The sequence below is a fragment of the Emys orbicularis genome, chromosome 5 (assembly GCF_028017835.1).
Source record: "Emys orbicularis isolate rEmyOrb1 chromosome 5, rEmyOrb1.hap1, whole genome shotgun sequence".
In the NCBI taxonomy this organism is placed as follows: Eukaryota; Metazoa; Chordata; order Testudines; family Emydidae; genus Emys; species Emys orbicularis.
The window spans coordinates 138,361,205-138,385,020 of NC_088687.1; the positions used below are offsets into that span (position 1 = coordinate 138,361,205).

A 23,816-nucleotide genomic window follows, 5' to 3' on the forward strand; every position below is an offset into this window, starting at 1 on the left:
TGAGTGTGAGATCTGGGCACCACTTTATTTTTTAAAGCAGGGCTTATGTGGGATTTGAGTGGCTTTGTGTTGATCCTGTGCAGAGGTCAATTTCAGCTCAACAGACTTGTTTAACTCTCTTATTATTACTTTGTTCACTCTGTACTGTGGCGAGGGTCTTTTCTGTTACGCGAAAGTCTGTTGCAGTTACATCAAGTTTTTGCAAACCATACTCCAGGTTACAGAGACTGCAGGCCAGTAAAGTAGAACAGGAAAAAGAAATTAACGTATAAAAACTTGAATCATATACTAATGTGCTTTAGGAGGGTTTGCTGTTGCTGATTAGTTACCCCTGGACTTACAGCAGTTAAACAAGTGTAATTGAAAAATCCAGAGTGTTTCAACTGGTAATTTAATATGCAGAGCTAGTGTGACGTTGCACCCCATAATGCTTTATAGAAATATGCTTATGAGTGTAGATATGACATAACTGGAATATGTTTTATGCTAGATATGCCATGTAACATATTTGCAAAGGTTATGTTCATCTGCATGTATTCATCCTATTGGTATGCATGTATCATTTTTATATCTGAAGTTATGAGCATTGGCTCTATGCTTGTATTTAAAGTGTTTGCTGTAGAAAGCACCTAAGGAAGATTTGGTCAACATAGCGTGAAGGGGTTATTCAAGTAAATGGAAGTACTTGGCTAACAATGGACCTTGATAGACGTCAATCCACATCTGTGCTTTCTTGGGAACTTCCTATAGAGAACTGAGTTATGCATGGACATGTGACTTGCCCATGTGACTCCAAAACTCCATCTTGTAGCTGTGATTCTACATAGGGGGAGAGAGGGGTCTCCACTCACAAGAGAGAGACTATATAAGCCCCTGGGGAACCCCTTCATTTGGTCTTCAGCTGGCTCAGGAGATAGCCTCTCCACCCCAAAGAGATGCCCGAAAGAAACTGGAACAAAGGACAGTAACTATGGAGGTGTGAGTGGTTGCTGGACCCAGACTAGGAGGAAGGCTAGTCTGTAAAAGAAGCTTATTGGAACATCTCTGAGGGTGAGATTTACCTGCATTTAGTTTCTTACTGTATTAGGCTTAGACTTGCGTGTTTTTGTTTTATTTTGCTTGGTAATTCACTTTGTTCTGTTTACTTGGAACCACTTAAATCCTACTTTTTACATTTAATAAAATCACTTTTACTTATTAATTAACCCAGAGTAAGTATTAATACCCGGGGGGGGGGGGGGGGGGAACAGCTGTGCATCTCTCTCTATCAGTGTTAGAGGGCGAACAATTTATGAGTTTACTCTGTATAAAGCTGTATAAAGTAAAACAGATTTATTTGGGGTTTGGACCCTATTGGGAGCTGAGTATCTGAGTGCTGGAGACAGGAGCACTTCTTAAGCTGTTTTCAGTTAAGCCTGCAGCTTGTGGGGGATGTGGTTCAGACTTGGATCTGTGTTTGCAGCAGGCAAGTGTGTCTGGCTCAAACAGGGCAAGGTACTGAAGTCCCAAGCTGCCAGGGAAAACGGGCTCAGAGGTAGTCCCAGCACATAGGTGGCAGATCCCAAGGGAGTTTCTGTGACCCAACCCGCCCCGGCTAGAATTTAGGAAACGGATGAATATTCATAGCAAAGAGATGTCTGGTTTCTAGGTTTTTTGTTTGCTCTCTGCTGAATTCTGGCCTAAGGACTGAAGGTTCAGCTCCTACACACTTCAATGGGCTTTGCAAGGACATATCTTGCCTATGTCACCAAATTATCATCCAATCCCCAAGGAACAAGTGGACAAGGCTGTGCATGGAGAACCAGCGCAGTTGTTGGTGTAGGAAGGGGAACCCTCCCCCTACAGGTGAGCCTGGAGCACTGCACAGACATTCCATAACTGCTACTACAGACTTGAGGCTGTAGTAAGGGCAAGCCCTATGCTCCCTTTTCGGGGGTTTTGGAAACAGCCTGCCAGCCCGCAAGGTTCCTTGTGTGGTGCTGCAGGGACGGGCACCACAGAGAGGGTCGTCTTACATTTCAATTCACTTTGTACTATGCTTGGGGCACAGACACTTCTGCACAGCAAAACTGATATAATTTGGGCTGGGGATGCCTAACTAAGGGGACGTGTGACTCAGACTACTGAAAATGGTCATTGTTGTCAACGGGCCAATACAAAATGTGCAATCACAGATGTCAGCCACTCTTCCAGAACTCCAGATGATGCATTTGAGGGGAAAGGGGGGACTGGGCTTCCGAGACAAAGCGGGTATTTTTTCGATAAAACTCTCAGCTTTTGTGAACAAAGAACAACTCCTGCCTTCTCTAGGTCAGCTATCACCTGCCCTTTGCTTTGTGCTTTAAACATAGCAGGAAACACTCACCTCTCTCTGGGCTTTTCTGGCTTGTTTCTCTTCTAGTTTCCTCTGTTTCTTTGCTCCGATTTTCCCAGACGACTGAAATTCTGCAGCCTCATCTCCATCATCTTCCTCTGCAACATTGCATTAGAAAGGGACAAAGAACATTTAGAGCTCTCAGGAAGTTGGATTCCCTGCTTCTGAAGAGAGATGAGCTGCAGATGAGAAGACAGCCAAAGGTCTGACAAGATCCAATAAAAAGAGGGGGAAAGACATTCACAAGAGGCTGCCAAACCACAGAATAGATTTACACGGTAGGCACATGTATGGTGAAGTCAGAGGTAAACTTTACTGGATCCTTTGAAGAAAGGCTGTTTATCATCAACATTTCCTGCTTTCCACCGTTAAACGTAATTTTCATTACATATGAACAAAGTCACGTATCACACACACTTACTTTTACAATTTAACACCTAGCTGTAGGGATTTTGTTTTCCTGTTACCTTCAAGCCTAGTGCAACAATTATGTAAATTTTAAAGATAGCATTTAGAAGTTTTCTATCCATCAGTAATCTACACTGTGATGCTGCCTACCATCCCCCATATCTGTCCTCTAAAGAAAAAATATAAAACCCTCCAAGAAATATAATACTTATCAGGGGCTTGATCTTTAATAGCCTGCATGCACAATCACGGCAACTTCATAAGCAAATGGCCTGCTAAAACAAAACTGGCCATTTGCAAGTCCAATTTCTGCAATTGTGGAACATGATAATTTAATGTGCAAGATAGATGTGCAAATGTGTATGCATTCTTCTACACCTAAACATATGCTGATCAAGCGATCAATGAGCAGCAGTCTTCGGAAGAGCATACTCCCTCCCCAAAATATATTCTGTTCCCTTGTTTCTTCACATGCCACATGTTTGGTCTTATTACTCATTCACCTGCCTAACTCAGGCCCCAATCTTGCAACACCATAGGAGCAGACTAACCCCTACGCTCAAAGAGATTAATTGGGACTCTGCATGGCATAAAGGGCCACATGCCCAAATCAACTACAAGACTGGAGTCCTGGACTGCAAGATCCTTGTGAGAGGGACCTCCTGACCCTACTTATATGTGAAGTATTATGCACATCCATGGTGCGATCATTCAAGGTATTGACTTTGATCTACAAAACTCTGAGTTCAGCTGGGCTGCTTGAGCCACAGTGTTGTCAACTCTTGTAATTTTGCTTCCAATCTTGCAATATTTGCTTTAATGTTTTCTTTTTTTTAAACAAAGCCCAAGTTCCCAGAGTCATCTCAGTTTTCATTTTAAAAAGTTTCTAGCCTACATGGTTGCAGGGGAAAAACCGCTCCCCAAAACATGACCCAAGTGCATCCTGATGGCTCAGAAACCTGAACACTTCCATCTTAAAAAAAAAAAAAAAAAAAAAAAAAAAAGCCCAGGGGATTTTATATATAATCATAACTTTTGGGGCCCAACTCAAGATTTTTGAATACTTGGAATTGGCAATATTATGACAGTCACTACACTGAAATGTGAAGGGTTTTGATTGCAGTGTGTTTTCAATGAGGGACCCTTTTCCCCCATGGAATTTACTTCCTGGTCTGACAGAGCCGAAGTCTGCTGGCCTTTAGGGCATGGGGCAAGGCCCAGATTTCCTCAGGCATTTGCTAGAGGGGATGTTTGGGTGGCTGAGGGATCGGGTACCCTTGTCCTTTGACAGGATTTGGTTTTGAATGTGTATCCCGCGGCATGTTAGAGACAGCCCGTTTCACAAACTGAAACACATACTACTATAGATAGACTACTGAAAGTAGACGCCTTCTCTACTAGATTTGTTTTCTGCAAATTGTTCTCAAACTATACCCCTGTTCGCTCGCTCTGGAAGGAAATAAACACGAGGCAGACTTCTCAGCCCAGGTTTCAGTAAGAATGAAATCGTACTAGCCAGATGTTCAGAAGGGTTCCCCCTCCCTCCCCCACACAGAAAGCACAAGGCCCACTCATATTTTATATAGTAACATTTCAGAAGCTGCTGCAAAGTGTGAAAATAATTTGACTCTGGATCACGTGGCAATATCAAAGTCAGCGACGCATCACCAGACGCCCTGGATGGAATTACACCCTTCTAATTCACAATTCTCTAGGAGTCACTACATGCATGGCTGGTGCTTTCCAGAAGCAAATAAGAGAACACAGTCCCTGCCCTAAAAGGCTTGCATAGTGTCATCAGATCTAAATTCCTTACTGGCTCCTCAGGGCTTGTCTGCATACGGGATATTTGTACCCGGGTTTGGCTCTCAGTCTAGCAAGAGAGTAAAGAAGTCTAACTGAAATTCTCATTTGGAGTCTAGAGGAATAGTAGTATTGAGGTAAAGTATATAAAAAATTGTTAATTGTGAGTATGCTTTCTATGTTCATGTTAGTTGTTTAGTGATGTATGACAGAGAAGATGCTGTTTAAACACTTGTCGGGGACTGACAAAAATAAGTCCCTGACCTCTGACCATTAACATTTTCCTCCCCCCAGTATGAAGTGTCTGATGAGATCCCACAAGACCCACTTCCTCAAGACATCAGCACATTTCTTTGAATGTGCAGTTGCTAGAAATGCACGTCTCTCTTTAGACATTTTTGTTGGGCCCATGATTCAGCAAAGCGCTTCAAGTTAACAACGTGCCCAAGTATGTGCTTAATAGGACTTAAGTACATGCTGAAGTACTTTGCTGAGTTACGGCCATCATCATTAAAGTGGTAGAATAGATGTTCAATGTAGCATAGTGTTTGAGATTTCACACACAGCTATTACCATCACAGCACTACAGCTGAGTCACGCTGCACCTATTCAGGCATGTACAGCAACAGACAATAAAGGTGTTTGCGCGCAAGGGGGACAGAGGTTATTGCTGATGTAGGAGTCACACATTTTTGAACTTCCCAGATGTACAGGCAAAATTTTAAGAATGTTTCTTGATCATTTTTGGTTTGGGGTGGTGGGTTGTTGGGTTTTTTTTTGCATTTAATCTACACACACTGTAGATATGCCCCTTTTTCAAATAGCCTTTTAGTAATACAGTCATCAGCATTCAGATGCACTTAGTGAGAGAATCATCAGCACTTTTGTATTCCTCTAACAACTGTTTTTTGCTGTTGGGCTCTGGGTTTGTAGATTAGGGACCAAATTCTGCTGTTTCACTAATGTAAATGGTAAGTCCACTGAAGTAAACTGTTTTATATTGGTGAATCCTGAAGAAGAATCCAGCCTCACAGCTTCACTTCTGACTACTTAGACTATCAGTGAAGAGTAGGGGGCCATCTTTTTGTTATGTATTTGTACAGTGCCTAGCACAATGGGACCCTGATCCATGACTGGGGCTCCCAGAAACAACTGCAATACAAATGATAATGAACACATGAAGCAACTAAGATATTGCCTTCAGAAATCCATCCAACCCTGATTACATTGGAATCTTTGTTACACATGGCCACTGACAGGGACAAATCAATCCACCATATGGAAAAGCATGGGCAATAAGATGACTAACATGACAGTCATGCAAGCCGCCTTTTTTTTTTTTTTTTTTTTAAGTGAAAAGATTTATCAGTGAGCCATTTTAGGACTCAAACAAGATGCTGGCCTATTAATCTGCAGCCACAAAACCAGCCTACGCTGATGACAGCCAAGTGCAGTATGTAAAGGCCACAGGCTCCTTCGAGAAGGGGTCGCACCACTTGAAATTCCTTTTCTGAACAAGCGCATATGATATAACTGAGCAACCACACACACTTACCTCCTTCGCTCATGTCTGGGCTTGAAATGTCTCAAGGGCAAAAATGGCCAGTGCTAAACCACGTCACTTTATTTACTGATGTCAAGAAAATCTAGATTGCTATAAAAATGCAGCCGGATGACAAATTCAGGTCAAAACGTGTACTATTTACAGGTGCTTTTCTAATGAAGAATATGGTAGTCATGGAAAGCACAGTACAAAGTTTAATTGTGCACCGAAGAGGTTTTATGGGGTTTTATTTCGCTTAAACTAGAAGCGCAGTCCAATGACTACATCTATTAATAGAGCTCTAAACAGTTCCTGCCTCACAGGAGTTTGAGAGTAGGGTGACCAGATGTCCCGATTTTATAGGGACAGTCCCGATATTTGGGGCTTTTTCTTATATAGGCTCCTATTACCCTCCACCCCCGTTCCGATTTTTCACACTTGCTGTCTGGTTACCCTATTTGTTCTATAAACGTTAACGATGCCTCACAATGTAGGTAGGTATCCGTGATGCATGGCACTATTGTGAGAAGTATTTATTAGTTAGTAGTCAGGCAGATTGATAGATTCCTAGGCCAGAAGGGACCATTGACAATGGTCATCTAGTCTGACCTCCTGCATTACACAGGCCAGAGAACCGCCCCAAAATAATTCCTAGCGCAGATCTTTTAGGAAAAACATCCAATCTTGATTTAAAAATGGTCAGCGATTCACTGCAGGTTGACCTTCCAAGTAAAATAGTGCACAACTTCCCAATTTACCACCTTAGAATAAATTTAGTCATCCCATAAAGGTGTACATAGGATCCACTATTTAATGAGCATTACAAAACAATAAGAGGATTTAAAATAAATTCAAAGCACAGCATTATTCAAGATTAATTTTATGTCGGCACTGTTTCAGATGTCAAAATTATGAACAGCTGCAGATTTAAATGCGACACAAATCAGTCCTGTGCATTTTAAAAGACAAACTGATTTAAAAACAAACAAAAACACTGTCAGGGCCCCAAGTTGCAGTTTCTGTGTTCTGCCTGCAGCAATTGACAACTAAGCAGCTAAATCGTCCAGCAAGCTTTAAGCGTTTGATACTTTCTGGGGGAAGCATACCATGCTGAGCTCCAGGTCTCAGGAGGTAAGTGGCACGCCTTGCTGTGCCAGCATTTCTCTGGGGGCTCTACTGGTTTCTGCAGAGTGGATTACAGGTAGAGAGGCACAAGGATAACTTTCCAGATGTAACCCAGTGCAAACGGAGTTTTGTCTTCAGACAGACAAAGAAACAGTAGCACAGAGTGGTGAGCCCATAGCTCCCCAAATGCTGATGTTTTCCATGGTTTTGGGGCTAGGGCACTGGAGTGAGAGTCAGGAGACCTCTGCCACTGGCCTGCTGTGAACCCTGGAAAAGTCATTTCACCTCTCTGTGCCTGTTTTCCCTCTCACCCTTGTCTGGCTTGTCTGTTTAGATTGGGGAAGGGAGCGTCTTTCACTACACGTTTGTACAGCATCTAGCACAATGAGGCTCTAATCTCATTTGAAGTGACTGTCTTACAATTAATAAACAGCAGCAATTATTCTCCAGATAAGCGGAAGGTCCTGTGGCATAAACAATAAGAATTATCTTATTGCTGTAACACTCAGAGGGCCCAGCCCCAGTGTGCAAGGCGCTGTATGGTTTTGTGTGCATTCTTGGGGGATTTTGGTCATTTTACTAAGAATCAAGGCCTCAGAAGGTTTGAGTAAACCCATAGGAGGCTAGATATTTTTCTGAACTTGCCAAAGAAAATTAAAGCGCCCAGAAAGTTAACTACTTCACTGCTGAGCATTTTAGCAGCAACAAGCCACTACTCTGGGCTTGCAGACCCAGCTTGAGTACAGGGCTGCCACTCAATCTGATGTCTGAATAAAAGCTTTCAGCAAAACCATTAAACTCTAAAAACAATCAGACTCCACCAGAGATATGAGCTTTGGTGAATCAGTGAAAGTCAGAGCCAGCAAAGGCCACCTCCACCTGAATCAACTAAAGAGATTTCAAAGCTGGTTTCAGCTAATGCCATTCCCGAGCCATGCAATCTCACTCTCAAACCCTGAGCCTTGCAAACGCACATTCGTACTTGAAATTCCGGCTTTGTTCTTTATGAGGCACAGAAAGGCTCAGTGACTGGCCCAAATTCACACAGGAGGTCTGTGGTGGAGCATGGAATTGAATCCAGGTCTCCCAAGCCCTAAGTTATGGCCCAGTGGTTAGGGCATTCCTTCCTCTCTACTCTACCACGCCCCCAACTTATCAATATTTCAAACATAAACATGGAGCATTCAGTACCTAACCACAAGTTTATTCATTATCTTCACTGTTGTAATGCCAGCCCCAGGAAGGTCCCCAACAGTTGCCCATCTTGCTGTGTTATGCCTAACTTAGACTGAAAGCCTCCCAGAGCACGAGCTTGGTCATCTGTTTGTCCAGCACCATGTAGATCTATGTAACTAGTATTAATAGCAGCAGCAGCACCACCACCACCGTGGTCTGGAGGAGCAACACCTACCAGTCCAAGACTATTTTCTAAGCCAATTTAGAAATAAGGAGGTTAGCAATTAGCTCACTGGGTTCACTCATTTTGAGAATCACTCTGTCAGAAGTCTGTCCCACCATTTTGATCCGAGCCGGTTATGAATAGACATGGTTACTCTCAGAAGAGATGACCTTCTTTAAGTAGTCAACTAACCACTGACAATTTTACTCAGCAGGTGGAGCCCGCGTGGGACTCTTGGCTAACAGGCCTGCCTGCATGACCTGCCACAGCCCACACAGAACCCTTGAATAAGGAGCCCTCCTACACATGGGGGGTCAAGGCTCTGTGGGGAAACCGTTGGCGTGAGGCATTTCAGCCCTGTTTTCTGTGCCAATCTGCTAGTTATTCAGATGTTCTGACCCACCCCAACTGCAGGAAGAAGCAGCCACAAAAAGAGATTTCAACTTGATTTAGCTTTACTTGCTAAGGATGGGTATTTTACACCCCCCCAAAATAATCATTTTCCATCTCTCTTTCTATTAACTATTCCTCCCGCGCACACCCTCAATATCTAGATATCAGGTCCAGTAAATAAAACTAAGCCTTCATCTAACTTATTTCAATAGCTTGTTATAAGCACCCATAGAGATTAAAATACAAATTGAACAGGCTGGACACAAAAATCAAGAAATGACAACTAGAAGCTAGCAACAGGAATCCTGTTCCTAGCACCATACGGTAAATTGGAGACCGTTCAGAGAAGAGCCACAAGAATAATTAAATTATTAGAAAACATGCCTTATAGTGAGACTCCAGGGAGCCCAATCTCTTTAGCTTAACAAACAGAAGGTTACGGGGTGACTTGATTACAGTCTATAAGTACCTACCTGGGGAACAGATATTAGATATTAGCTCTTCCCATCTGGAAGAGAAAGATATAACAAGAGCCAATGATTGGTGAAGCTAGTCTGGAAATAAGGTGCACATTTTTAACAGTGAAGGTAATCAGTCATTGGAAGGATTTACCAAGGGTCATGGTGGACTCTCCGTCATTGGTAATTTTTAAATCAAGATTATCTTAAAAAAAAAAAAAAGAATTCTCTAGTTCAAACAAGAGTTATTTCAGGAAGTTCCATAGCCTGTGTTATACAGGAGGTCAGACCAGATGATTTAATCTTCTGAGTTAATCTTTTCCCTTATTCTACAGGAGAAGACTTCAGTCTTGAAGTGATACAGCAACTCAGTGGAGTCAGCAAAAGTACAGGGTCACCCTTCTTCCCTCGAAGGGATCATATCCTAGCAAGGAAATTTAATTGTAAGATGGAAAAAATCCTCACAACCCACATCCAGTGTCTGAACAAAAGTTACACAAGGCCCAAATCTCAGGTCTGCTGGCGTTACTTCGTACCAGTCTCCTAGGACAAATCCGATATTGCCCCCAGAAGGATCATCCTGCATAGGGGGATCCTCTGGTGACTGCAGCGACTCCTATGTCAATGCGTTCTCAGCGCTCAACATAAGGGAGTATTTGGGGAGAAAGGGAACTTTGGCAGCTGGTGTAATTAGTTTTAAGTCTGCTTCAACCTGTGTCAGGAACCAGGCCAGCGCAGAACCAGCCCCAGGACCAGGCAACTGAAAACAAAGCTCAGCTCAGCCGGACCAAAGCATCTGAACCATAATACAAGTCCAAAACAGAAAAGAGACAGAGGAGCGGCTTATTTTTAAGCACACATCAACTGAAATCCGGGATGCCTACAGCCCTGCAACTGAGCTAAAGGCAGCCCGCAGAACAGAGCAGCAAGTCCACAAAAAGTGGTTGCAAGTCCAGCCACCGCATGGTTTCCGGTGCCTGTGCTCTCTCTATGAGGCGTCAGCACTGTGCGTCAGTGCTCAGGTACTCAAGAGAGTGTACCAGCAGCACAAGATAGAGGTGAGAGAAGGGACACCCAGGGAAAAAAGGAGTTGTCTTAATAGGATATAGACTGTAGAAACAAGTAAACAGATGTCAATACAAAGACAACTTTATATAAGGGCTAAGTCACTTGCCTTTGATGTGCACTGAGCCACAAAAGAATTTATATGGGCTGATGACATGTATTCTTCCACTGCTAAAGTGCAAACTAACATAAGCAGCTGTGCTTTGATAGCTTCACATTTGGCTCCTCAGGATCAAGTCTGAGTGGCCCAGGCTTCAGACATCAAAAGACTTTTAGATTTCACTGTCTTTCAAATGTGCCAGCACATCAAAAGAAACAGCAAAGTTCAGACCCTGTCAATCTCCCATGTGTGACACAGCTAAATATAATTAGCTTAGATGGCACATTTACCTGCCAAAGCAAATGCAAACATCTACTAAAAACAGTAGGAAAATAAAAGCTGGTAAAATGTGATTCCCACCAAGACAAAGCATCATGCCGCGGCATGTTATCTCTCACTGACTGCCAATCAAACATGATCTGTTTATCAATGACAAGATTCCCCTTCCTCCCAGTACGATACTGTATCATCCAGTGTTGCAATCTCAAGCAAAGCAGGGTCTACCCTGACCAGCACTTGGAGGGGAGTCCTACAAACTCAACCTAGGATCGGAGAGTCAAGCTCAGTGAACAACGCTGTTCATGTTGCAAGCCGGAGAAGCATCCAACTCATTCACCCATAGCTGTACTGGCTCTGCAGAGCTAATGGGTATGGAGTGACAAAAAGGTAGTTTGGCTAGAAAAGTCAGCAAACAGCATTTACAGGGAATTAAAAAAAAGTGTTACTTATAGGCACTTTCCTGACCATAACCACACTAAGATAACGTGGTTACTAACTCAAGATGCAAAACAAAATTACGGGACTCTGTCCACACTGACCTACAACCACACCTCACAGTGTTCCAATCTGATACAATCTGAAGCTAAGCAGGGTCTGCTCTGAGCAGTATTTGGATGGGAGCCCACCAAGGAAAACCCAGATGCTGCAGGAAGTGGAGTTGGTGATTTAGTAGGTGGTGTTCTTTTCCCTAAGACAGCACTAAACCAATGCTTTGTGGTGCTGAGGCAGGATATAAACACCAAGGTACCAATTCTGTTTGTACCCTAAGATCCCTTTGCACTTTTGATACGGTCGAGCTGTCAGCCCTGGTGAAAGTGGTCACATTCTAACCCGGTTACCTATGTTCTGCCTTTCTACTAATTTCCCCTCGTAGTTTCAAACTGAGGGAGAAAAAAAAAAAACAGTACTCTTCATCCTCCTCCTAGAAACAGCGTCGCATTGCTGGCACAGAACGGCTGCCACAAACCATCACAGAAGCAGCTGCATTTCAGTGATGGGCAAATGACTCTAGTGATATGAGGTCTAACACACTGGAGGAAGTCGTGTGTAAATTTATCTTCAGATTATTAGGACACTAAGTCAGGTCAGTTTCAGGCTATGCAGTCTCCAGTCAGTGCAGCTGGACAGGACATTCTGGGAACCTTACCTCGTACCTAACCCAAACCAAGATCATCTGCTAGCCCAATCAGTTTTTAAAAGCGGAGCTGAATCAGAAGTTACCTTCCATCCCATCTTCTGCCTGTTGTGCTCTCCTCTGGGCCAGCATCCTGCTGCCCATGTTCCTTCGGCGTCTGGGCATCCCTTCTCCCCGCTCATCGGTGTGAGGCCGAGGCCTGGCCACCACAGCTGCCACATTTCGCTGGTGTTCCTCGTCAGCTGGAAAAGGGGAACATTTTAAATCAGAGGTTTAATATTGATCTGTTGCAGTCAGCCCATCGCAAGAGTGAAAGGAGCTAGCTGGCCGGCAATTAGAGATACACTAGCAGTTGGGATGGTTTGCAATGTTTAGATCAGGATTCTTTCACACAGAGAGAACGTCATTCCTTCCCGCCGCCCCCTTATGATGATGAGGTTTCTGTATGGTAGCACCTACTACATGCTGGCTCTTCCCCGACATTCAAGAAGGGTGGCCCAAGGATCTGACAATTAGGCAGAGGTAGGGAGAAAAGGAGCAGAAACAACAATAGGCAAATTATATCTAAATCAACATGATTAATCTATGCCGGAGGTAGGCAAGCACCGCATTTGGAAAACCCCACCCTTAAACTTGCTGGGTTAGATTTTTAAAGGCACTTGGGTGCCCAGTGGGATTTTCAAAAGCACCTAAGGCTCCTAACTCCCATTGATCCCACCAGACACCTCTCTGCACCTTTAGGTATTTAGGCACCTAAGGTCCATTGAAATCAATGCAAGTTAGGAGTCAGAATACCCTGGAGGATCGGGGCCCTAAATGCCTTTAAAAACCTGGCCTTCTGGGTCTCAGGTCCCCACCAGTAAAACAGGGATGATTCTTATCTGTCTTGTTTATTTAGACTCTAGTCTCTTAGGGGCAGGGACAGTCTCCTTGGGGGCGGGGGGGTGCCTAACACAATGCCCCTCCAAGTTGACTGTGGTCTCTAGGCATTACTGTTAATAGAGTGGAAGATGGCATAAGAAGGGTCTATGGACAGGCACTTCAAATACTGTTGTGACCATGAACTAGCTCTAGATGAGGAGGCTCTATCATTCTATCATGGGCCCATGGCTCTTGGAACTTTCCAAGAAAAAAAAAAAAAAAAAAAGGACCCTTTGTGCTGATTTTCCGTTTTTCAGCCCAATAAGTGATTTTTTAAAAATATATATTCTTTTCTCCTCGCATCTGGTAGGAGAATCAGTTCAGTCCTTTCTGAACGTGGGACCCAAAAGTGTTTTTCTTCCTCTCAGATGATTCAGATCTTTTTGTTTTTTTGCACTTCAGCTATTCAGACCTGACGTCATCTGGCCTGTTCAAACCTGCGAACGTGTGTGTATTTTTCACTTACTGCTGCACCTGGAAAACTCTGTTGACAAATAAGGACTACAGATCACAATCTGTGCATGCAGTGTTGCCTCATTTTCCTATGCTGACTTCAGCGCAGTTATCCTCAGAATAGACAAGTACGGAAGTGGGTGCTGGTGGATCGAAGTTAGCAAGAGGTACAAGCTACCTATATCATGTTTCAAGGATACAACCATGCTTGAGTCCACCTACCTACTCATAAAGGTTACAAATCACGGATGAAGAGTATGTAACAGAGTGATGCAGCTTTCTCCAGTCCCCCCACAACCCTCCTGTCCCCTGACTATTGGCCTGTTGGCTGATTTGTCAAGCATCCACAGCATCAAATTTATACTTGTGTCGCCTATATAATTCCACCCCTACCTACTCATCCAGACACACATCTCATCCCATCCCCTCTGCTGCTCCAGCAATGCCACCCTTCACGACCTGCTTCATCCACTTGTCCCCTAAGCATCTCCATGTCTTTCTGCATGCTGCCACCTACGTGTGGCGAGCTCCATCCTGAAAGGCATGGAGCACTCTGGACCTGAGCCAGCAAAGCACTTAAGAACATGGTTCACTTTAGCATGCGAATGGTCTCACTGAAGTCTTAACTTTAAGCATGTGAGGGGACTACTCACATGCTTAAGTTAAGCATGTGCATAAGTTCTTGGTTGGCTTGGGGCCAGTGTGGCCAGCAGCTTGCAGGATTGAGCTCAGAATGCCCTCCGCACACTGCTCTGCCATGTCACTACCCCCTCCTCTGTGAAACCTATGCTAAAAACTCACTTCTATTGTGGTGCCATCATAGGAGAATAATATTCACTACGACATCCTTGAGGAAGTCACTGCCATATGCTCAGGCAGTAACCCTCATCCTCCTCACTCATTCATCTCCTTCTGTTTGGCACCCTCGTTTATTGTATCATGTCTAAAATTTTGAGGGTAAGCTCGTTAGGGCAGGGAATGTGTCTTATCTTCTGTGACATGCCTAGCATGCTTCTGAGAGCTATAAAATAATTCAGTGAAATACAGTATACTACAAATATTTATCATGGCGCTTTGTAACTATTATTAAAAACACTGAGAAGTGTTTTGGGATACAGTGCGTATGGAGGCACTATACAAAATACATATATGGTATTTCTTAACCTCTTAAAAAACATCCCACCCCTCAAGGCTTGGTATTCTTTAATCTAAACGGATTCAACATGCCTGTCAAATTTTAAAGACATCCCCGCATAGCGCATCAGTTGGGAAATTCTAGTGCTCATTTATTTTGTGTAATAAAAAAAATACCCAGAACACAATTCCTGAGAAGCAGAGACCGTTATACATTTCATGAGAAATAAATCTATTTATAAAGTGTGTGTTCATTTCAAACCCGTCTTGCAGCCCTCACAAGGACAAATGTGTGAACCCAGTGACCGCATCACCTTGACTCAAATCACATGGTTAGTCCCCAAATCTATCAGTGTTAATCCAGCAAAGAAAGCAGTATTAAAAAAACCCAAAAAAACAAAACAAAACAGAAAACAAATGTTTCTCATGGCCACTAAATGCCCAGAGTCACTGACCTGTATTGCTTGTCTATTTAGATGGCCAGATGGGGCCTTATCAATCCCAGCTTTGTTCAGAACAGAGCACACTATAAACCCTGAGCAAAATATAATAATGCATAACAAATTGCCCCAATTAAAGGACAACACCAAAACAAAGAAACAAAAAAGCGGAACAGGAAAACTGAGATACCCTGGATGTGCATGTTTAAATTTTATCCAAGTTTTCCATAGCTCCAGTTTTATGACTCAGTGTTTCTACATCCAGCAGACACCTCGGTTCAGTGGGAAACTGGATTTTCTTATGTGTGGGCGGCAAGATCAGCTTCATTTGGGATTCTGAAAACCACCAGCGGAATGGGCAAAACAAGAAACCCTAAAAGGGCCTAAAGCCGTTTAAAAACAGAAGTGTTTATATATGGATCACTTCACCTGGCTCCACAGCAAATAACATGCAAAGCAACACTATACGAAACTAAACGAGGAAAGAAGAATACAAACCACCCACTGAAAGCAGAACAGTTTTCCAAACTGGAATTTAGCAAAGGCATTGGGGTTATAATGTTATAGTACATAAGAATGGCCATACTGGGTAAGACCAAAGTGCTTCTAGCCCAGTATCCTGTCTTCCGACAGTGGCCAATGCCGGTGCCACAGAGGGAATGAACAGAACAGGTAATCATCAAGTGATCCATTCCCTGGCGCCCATTCCCAGAGCGCCATGGTTTCTTTTATGTCCCAAAACGCTTAGAGTGGCAGTTTTACATCTAATTTCAAATAAGGTACCTCCAAGAGTGCTCCCTAACACAACTTTACACAATTTTACTTGCCCACAGCAAAGAATTTTTATTTTTTTGATCAGCATGTAAAATATGTTCTCTCCTCATATAACATTATCATCTTTAATAGCTTGGTAAGTCGGCAAGTCAACATTGTGCCTGGGCTGGCAGATTTTCGTGACAGTTTTGCAACACTGCCCTACTGGTATCCTGGGTCACTAGCTTTGTACTGACTCAGACGAAAGAGCACCATCTACTGCTTTTATTTATACGTTTGCATAGCGATAAGCACTACTGTAGCAACTGCCTTACAAATACACCTCTACCTCGATATAACAGGGTCCTTGGGAGCCAAAAAATCTTACCGTGTTATAGGTGAAATCCCGTTATATTGAACTTGCTTTGATCTATCGGAGTGCGCATCTCCGCCCCGCCCCCCCGGAGCACTGCTTTACCGCATTATATCCGAATTCGTGTTAGATCGGGTCGCGTTATAGCGAGGTAGAAGTGTATGTTTCAAATAAGCCATCCCCACACCACTTCCTGCAAGACCCTCTCTCTCCTATCCACAAACTAACTCAGCTTGTGACATCCAAGGAGCTGGTAGCACAAATTAGCATGGCCGAAGGCGTACCATTAAAAAAAAGCCATACATACGTTGCACACATAGTTTTACCAATGTGGTGTATGACACTGCATAGCAGTCTTGGCATACAGAACAAGGACATGTCTGCACTACAAACCGTCTAACACCAGTTACGTTGGCACAGAGCCGCCGCAGTTAGTAGATCGCTCATTCATGCGCATACTTGGCTCCTTGTGCTGGCATTGTGCGTACTCACCAGGAGTGTCTGTGTCAATGACAGGTGTGGTGCACCGGGGTAGACAGGTATCCCAGTGTGCCATAAGCCATTCTCCAGTGCAAAGCCTTTTAGGAGACTTGCCCAATGTGTTGTGGGGTAGAAATGAGTCACGCAGGGAATTCTGGGAGCTAGGAGACAAGTTCCCATCATGCAACTGTCCTCATCCTATAATGACATCCATATCCCATAATTTTCATGCCCTTTAAAAAAAAACCCTGCAAACCCGCAGGATGCTTCTCGCTGTCCGCCATCTCTGATGGCTAGAATGATATAGCCCAGAAGGGATCTTTGGTCCCCCATTCCCAAGCTTCAATTTTCCAAACACTAGCAAGTGATATAGGGTAATTTCTGGTTTTCATAAATAGGCAGCATTCTTTACTCTCTGTAGGACTGCACTAGTGTCCCAGCAGGATAAAACTGTGCTGCTGGAGGCACTGCTCTTCCAACGAGACACAAAGTCAAGGTCCTGACTGTGACAGATGGGCAGCTTTCTGCAATATCTTTGGGAGACCATATTGCATTAAGGGCATGGATCATTGTGGGATAGGGACTGTACGCATTCCATGGGAGGAGGGTTATCGCAGCTCTTGCAGGAAGTGCAAACGGAAAGGGATGAGTAGGCAAATCAGTCAAGTTATAACACCTCCAGAGAGGTACCACCTCCTGGGAAAGTGCATAGTCTGCTTTAAACTGGATTCTTCAGAGACCAACATTGAAAAAAAAAAAAAAAATTAAAAAAAAAAACATCTAGATAAACAGCCTGATCTTAAACTGACTCAGGGCCTTCAATCTGGTGCCTGATCTAAAGACTGATGAGAACTTGTAACTACAGGGAAAACCCACTTGTGGGATTTGAAGGACTGACACCTATGTTGGAGCGGGGGTGTGGGGTGGGAGTGACCTTTTTAGCATGTATGTAGGTTCTTTTATAGTTTTTATATACATTCACTGCAATGTTTTTCCCTTATGAATAAGGCTGAGAGTCTGTCACTGATTCCATGACTTTCTGGGATTCCGTGACTTCTGCAGCTGGCAGGTGCGGGTGACCCCAGGGTCACTTGAGCATCTCGGGAAGCCCCAGGGCCAGCCGCACCGCCCCCCACCTCCGTAACAGCGACAGTCCTGAGCTGCCTCCCACCAGCAGCAGCGCGGCAGTCCTGGGCTGGCGGGGCCGTCCCCTCGCCAGCAGTGGTGGCCCCGTGCCACCCTCCCTCCCCCGAGCACCAGCGGACGCCCCGGAGCCTCCCCCCAGCACTAGTGGGCACCCCAGGGTCCCCACCCCGAGCATCAGTGGGCACCCCAGAGCCAGCCCCCCCCCCACCAGCGGGTGCCTCAGAGCCCCTCCTCCAGAGCAGCAGCTGCACCCCAGAGCCCCCCAGAACACCAAAGATTTAGTCAGGGGTATATAGTACAAGTCATTGACAGGTCACAGGGCTGTGAATTTTTGTTTATTGCCCGTGACCTGTCCATGTCTTTTACTAAAAATGCCCACGACTAAACCTTAGCCTTACTTATGAATAAACATGCTTGCTTAGAAAGAGCAGTGTGGTAACTTGTGACTGCTGGCAATATCTCGGAGAGAAAGCAAAGCAGAGATGATGGCAGATTGGCTTGCTGGGGTTAGTACAGTGTAGCTCAGGGAGCTGTGCAGCGTTAAAACCCCTACTCACAAGGAAGTGAGACACAGGTCTCCATCCATGAGAGGTGATGGCTGGGTGCTGGAAACCTTTAAGGTGCATGAAGGGCACCCACAGAGTAAGAAATATAGATGCAGTTACCCTGAAACTGTGACACTGAGCACCTGTTCTCGCTACATACTTGTCTAAAACAGCGGTTCTCAACCTTTTCCTTACTGTGACCTCTCATCACATCAGAGAAGTTGTGGAACCTCTATTCAGAGATAGAGAACTCCCTTTGTGAGGTTATCACACCCCCCTAAACCTATTTGCAAGCCCCCATGCTGAAGACGCCTGGCCTAAAGCACCTTTCACAGCAGGATGTAGAATTACTAACACAATTGTAACAGCTGCTGCCTTCCACCCAAGAAGAGAGTGCAGTGAAATGACCTCTGTGGCAGATTGCATCCTGCCATCAAATGCACAGGAGTCCCAGTGGTTTTGAAAACAACCTTTTGGTGTGCAAGGAGGCCAGGATCAAGCCCAAGGTTTGCAATTCTGTAAAGTGCTTTGAGGCTACAGAAGTCAACATAAATAATAAAACATTTCTGAGGACAAAGACAAGTCAGGTGGTGTCACAAAATGCCATTAAAAAAAGCTTCAACACAATTAAAACATTCTGAATATAAACTGATTTGAAACAAAACGCCTTTTAAAGAAAGGCTATTTGGGATCCCAGATCATTAATAAATAGATGCATGGGCTTCAACGTAAGTAAGTTGTTCCCCCTTCCTCTCTCCCCCTCTCCCCCCCAAAAAACCCAAGACAAAATACAGTTCTTGCTTCACCCTGGCTTGCAAGTCTTGAGTTCAGGAAGTGGTATTTCTCCTGCAAGATATTGACCGATGTGTCAATATCTAAGGTAGGGACAAGGCAGCTGCCTGCTTTGCCTTAGGTATCAGCAAGGTCCTGAGCTGCTGTGGAAGAAACGCTAAGGCCAGGTCTACACTAGAAAAGGTACGGCCATACCAGCAAACCCTTCTGTTGTAGATACAGTTTATGCCATCAAAAAAGTGCTTTTGCTGGAATAGCTTATACTAGTTTGGCAAGTGACATAAGCTATACCGGCCAGAGCACTTTTATGCTGGTGTAACTGCCTCTACACTAGTGCTTTTGTTGACAGAAAAATGACACTTACACACCCGAACTAACATTACTATCCCGGCAAAAGTCTCTAGTATAGACCTCAACTTGGGTCTTCATAATTAAGAAGCCTCTCCCTTCACTTTTAAAATGCACTGATTTGGACAGTTTATGGCTCCATTTGGCTTTCGCTAATGACATTTTAAGGCGGTGTGTCACCAAACCCTTCTCAGAGCAGGGCTGCATAACATGGTGCCTAAAACACTGCTAGCTACAAACATCTCATCTTCCCTAATGCTACCACCAATCAAGCTGACCTGGTGGTAGCAACAGCGGAAAATTTTTGTTAAAACTTCCTGCTATAGACAAGGCCAAAAGCAGGGGCCAGTCTGGGTGTGGGAGTGTGTGAAGTTAAACCTTAAGGGTCTGTCTACACTTACAGTGGCACAGCTGTGCCATTACAGCGCTTCAGTGTAGACACTACCCATGCTGATGGAAGCGTTTCTCCCATCGGAGTAGGTAATCCCCATCCCTGAGAGACAGTAGCTAGAACGATGGAAGAATTCTGTCGACCTAATGCTCTCTACACTGGTTGGCTTTACTACACCACTCAGAGGAGGATTTTTCACATCCCTGATTGAGTCAGCTTGGTCAACCTAATTTTCTAATGTAGACCAGACTTAAGACTTTGAACTCTGTTCTCTTTATAGACTTTCTAGGTTGTGTTCAAGATCTCCTAGGAGAGGACCTGGGGTGGGAATTGCTTTCTAACAGTCTGAGGAATTGCCCTACTCCACATATAACCAAATCTCACAGTCCAGGGCATGAGGAATACCCACAAAGAGCATTTCACCATTGGGGCCCAAGTGCTTCACTGGGGGAAAACAGATTCTGCTTTCTTCAGGATCTGGAGCATCCAGTATGATCAACAGCTGAAGCAGGGTATTTGAGGAAACTGATCAGTAAATGTGTCTGCCATGGGAAATGCTATGTTCCTAACAGAGGAGGCAGCAGAAATGCCCTCAAAAGTCAATTTCAATCAATACATCCAGCCTGATAGCAGAAGACCAGCCAGGACTTTTTTTTCCTTTGCATATTCTCGCGGAAAACAGTCAGCAGTTACTCTGACTATAACCTCTTCGAGGCAGGAACCGGCTTCATTCTGTGTGTGTGTGTACAGCACCTGGTGCAACAGGGCCTTATTCCCGAGCACGGCCTGCAGCTGCTATTGCAATACCAATGACACTAATAAAATGGAGAGTGAAGAAGTGAAGCACTAATGCTGTCCCCCCCAAAAGAAAAAGTCACATTTCACCGATCACCATGGTTGATATAAACCAGGTGCCAGGCAACGCACCCCCACAACAGTGTCACAGCACAGCAGGCTGTGGAAACGCCACATTACACCGTCCTCATGGGGACCTGAGCACTGGCTCACCCCAACTGCCCCCGTGCCCCCAGCTTCTACCGCCCCCAGGTTTCCCCCCATCAGTGAGCCGGGGCCTGGCTGCCCCCTCCCATCTGCCCACAGCGGGGCTGCCCCCCCATAGGCCCCTGTCCCCCCCAGGGGCCTGGCTGCCCCCTCCCATCTGCCCACAGCGGGGCTGCCCCCCCATGGGCCCCTGTCCCCCCCAGGGGCCTGGCTGCCCCCTCCCATCTGCCCGCAGGGGAGCCAAGCCCCACCATCTTCCCCCCACAGACACCTGTTCCCCTCAGAGGCCTGGTTGCCCCCTCCCGTCTGCCTGCAGGGGGGCTGCCCCCCCATGGGCCCCTGTTCCCCCCAGGCATGTGGCGGGGCCCTCGGAGGACGCAGCCGGGGTGGGGGGCTCCCAGCTCCCCCGGTAACAAGCTTGCCCCGCCCCCCGGGCTGAGAGCCAGACCGAGGTCAGGACAGGCCCCCATGAGGGGCGGACCGGGGGAAGAACTCTCCCCCCCCCCCCCATTACCTGCCTGCGCCTGGCCCCGGAACCGGGTGGCAAAGACGATGAGGGCGGCCAACAGCGCCGCAGCCAATACGTACAGCACCGGGTCCATCTTCCCACGTGACTGCCCCCCCCCCGGCGTGGCCACGCCCCCTCAGGCCACGCGCCTCCTTCCCGAACGCCGCGGCCGGTTCCACAGCGACTCAGCTCACGGGGGCGGGCGAGTGAGGCTTGGTACGTTCCGCCTCCGATCCCGGAAGTGTGTGTGTGGGGTGGGGGCTGTGAGTGAGGGCCCCAAATCAGGGGTGGCCCCCTCGGTGCCTGTTCCAATAGCGTGGCGGGCAGGGCAGGGAGTGGCTAAGGTGCTGCCTGCAATGGTGCCCACCTCAGTGACAACGGGTGGGGGGCAGCAATGGGCCTAGGCAGCATCAGGGGCGCTAGCAGGGGCACCACAGCCTGGAGGGCCCCACGGCTGCCCCAGGCCGGGTGTGGGTGGGGTCCTGGCAGAGGGTGGCCTGGACACCAGCTGTAATGGGGTTCTGGTGGTTCTCCCTCTTCCCTGGGTGTCTCCTATGCTGGTTCCCTACCGGCCTTCAGCAACGGCTTTCCTTGACTTTCCCCAAAGCCCCGCTCCGGGTGGCAATCCCCCCCTTAGCGGGGACGATCCCTTCATCCTTTGTCACTAGTGGGAACCTTTGGCTGTTCTTGGCCTGGCTCCTGTCCGCCAGTCCAGGGTGGGTCACGAGCATGAGTCCCAATCTCAGGGCAGACCATGAAACAGCAGGGCACAAACCCCAAATTGGTGGTGCCAAGCTCTACTTTGATTTCACCAACCCAGCAGCAAGTGTGAACGCCTTAGGCATGATGACAGCCTCAGCATGCAGTCCCAGACCATCCCCTGGGGTACTCCGACCTATCTTGCCTTTGTGGTGGATGGTCCCGAACACCAAACATCATAATAATATTCAGGTTACTCCCAGTCCCAAAAGACCAGTCACTTACCCCCTTGCACTGTAGATCTCAAACCAAAGACAATGCTTCTAGCTACTCCTATAGTAAACTAGCTAAAAATTTATTGGCTAAGAAAGAAGTGAGAGATATTGATAAGGTTAAAGCAGGTAAACGTACACAAAAATGAGTTACAGTCTTACTTTCTATAGTTCGAAGTTTCTATAGTTAGCAAGCCCTATGTGTCCTTTAGGGCTAACCCAGGCTAACCAGCTGGGGAATCTCTTGCTTATGCTTAGATGTCTTTGCCCCACAGAGTTCAAAGCAGCATAGAGATAAAGTTCCTTCTGGTCAGGCATTTTTAGTCCCTTCTCCTAGAGTTCAAACTGCTGGGATGAATGTCCATGCATGTCTCCTCTTCATGGGTGTGGGGGGAGTATCAGCAAAGTCTTTTGTTCTATGATGTCCCACAATGGCTTGTCTGATGTTTATAGGCCTTCTTTTGTTTGGCAGGAGACACCACCTCTTGTGATAAAGTAGTATGTCACACTTGGTAATGTCTCTCTCCTGACTCTGAGCTTTTCCAGTTTCATAGCAAACACTTCTATAGTTACAGAGCAAATACTATTACCTTATAATGTAGGATACAGATATAATAAATGAGATTAATGCATGCAGCAACCTACCAAGTATTTCATAAAGTCCAAACACTAAACTAGGGTTGCCAACTTTCTAATTACACAAAACCGAACACCCCTGCCCCGAGGCCCCTTCTCTGAAGCTCCGCCCCTGCTCACTCCATTCCCCCTCCCTCCATCGCTCACTTTCACCGGGCTAGGGCAGGGGGTTGGGGTGCAGGAGGGGGTGAGGGCTCTGGCTGGGTGTGTGGGCCACGGGGTGGGGCTGGGGATGAGGAGTTTGAGGTGCAGGAGGGGGCTTAAGGCTGGGGCAGGGGGTTGGGGGGCAGGCTCCGGCTAGGGGTGTGGGCTCTGGGGTGGGCCTGGGGATGAGGAGTTTGGGATGCAGGAGAGGGCTCAGAGCTGGGGTAGAGGGTTGGGGTGTGGGAGGGGGTATGGGGTGCGGGCTCCAGCCAGGCGGTGCTTACCTCAGGCAGCTCCTGGAAGTGGACGGCATGTCCGGCTCCTACATGCCCACCTTATGGAAGAGCTTGTGAGGGGCGTCCTTGGAAGGCCTTACCCATGCAGGTTGCTTCCCTGCACTATATTTGCTAATGCTTAACCAACCTAATTTTAAATTAGGTTTAAATTAAATTAGGACAGCCATCCTGGGTCAGACTAATGGTCAATCTAGTTCAGTATCTTGTCTTCTGACCGTGGCCAATGCCACATGCTTCAGAGGGAACGAACAGAACAGGGCAATTGTCGAGTGATCCATCTCGTTGTCCACTTCCAGCTTCTGGCAGTCAGAGGCTAAGGACACTCAGAGCATGGGGTTGGATCCCAGATCATCTTGCCTAATAACCATTAATGGACCAATCCTCCATGAACTTCTCTAATT

At 46.0% G+C, this 23,816-nt stretch overlaps 1 protein-coding gene across 1 annotated transcript in view; it reads right to left on the reverse strand.

The window, feature by feature from the left end:
- Positions 1-21,492, reverse strand: part of DDRGK1 (DDRGK domain containing 1) — a 45,978-nt gene extending 24,486 nt beyond the window's left edge. Inside the window, exons 1-3 of the mRNA XM_065404749.1 lie at positions 21,375-21,492; positions 12,169-12,324; positions 2,366-2,472 (exon numbers count right to left, since the gene is read on the reverse strand). Coding sequence (XP_065260821.1) covers positions 2,366-2,472; positions 12,169-12,324; positions 21,375-21,462 — 351 coding nt within the window. The 5' untranslated portion in view covers positions 21,463-21,492. The remainder of the gene's footprint in view (positions 1-2,365; positions 2,473-12,168; positions 12,325-21,374) is intronic.
- Between the last annotated feature and the right edge of the window lie 2,324 nt (positions 21,493-23,816).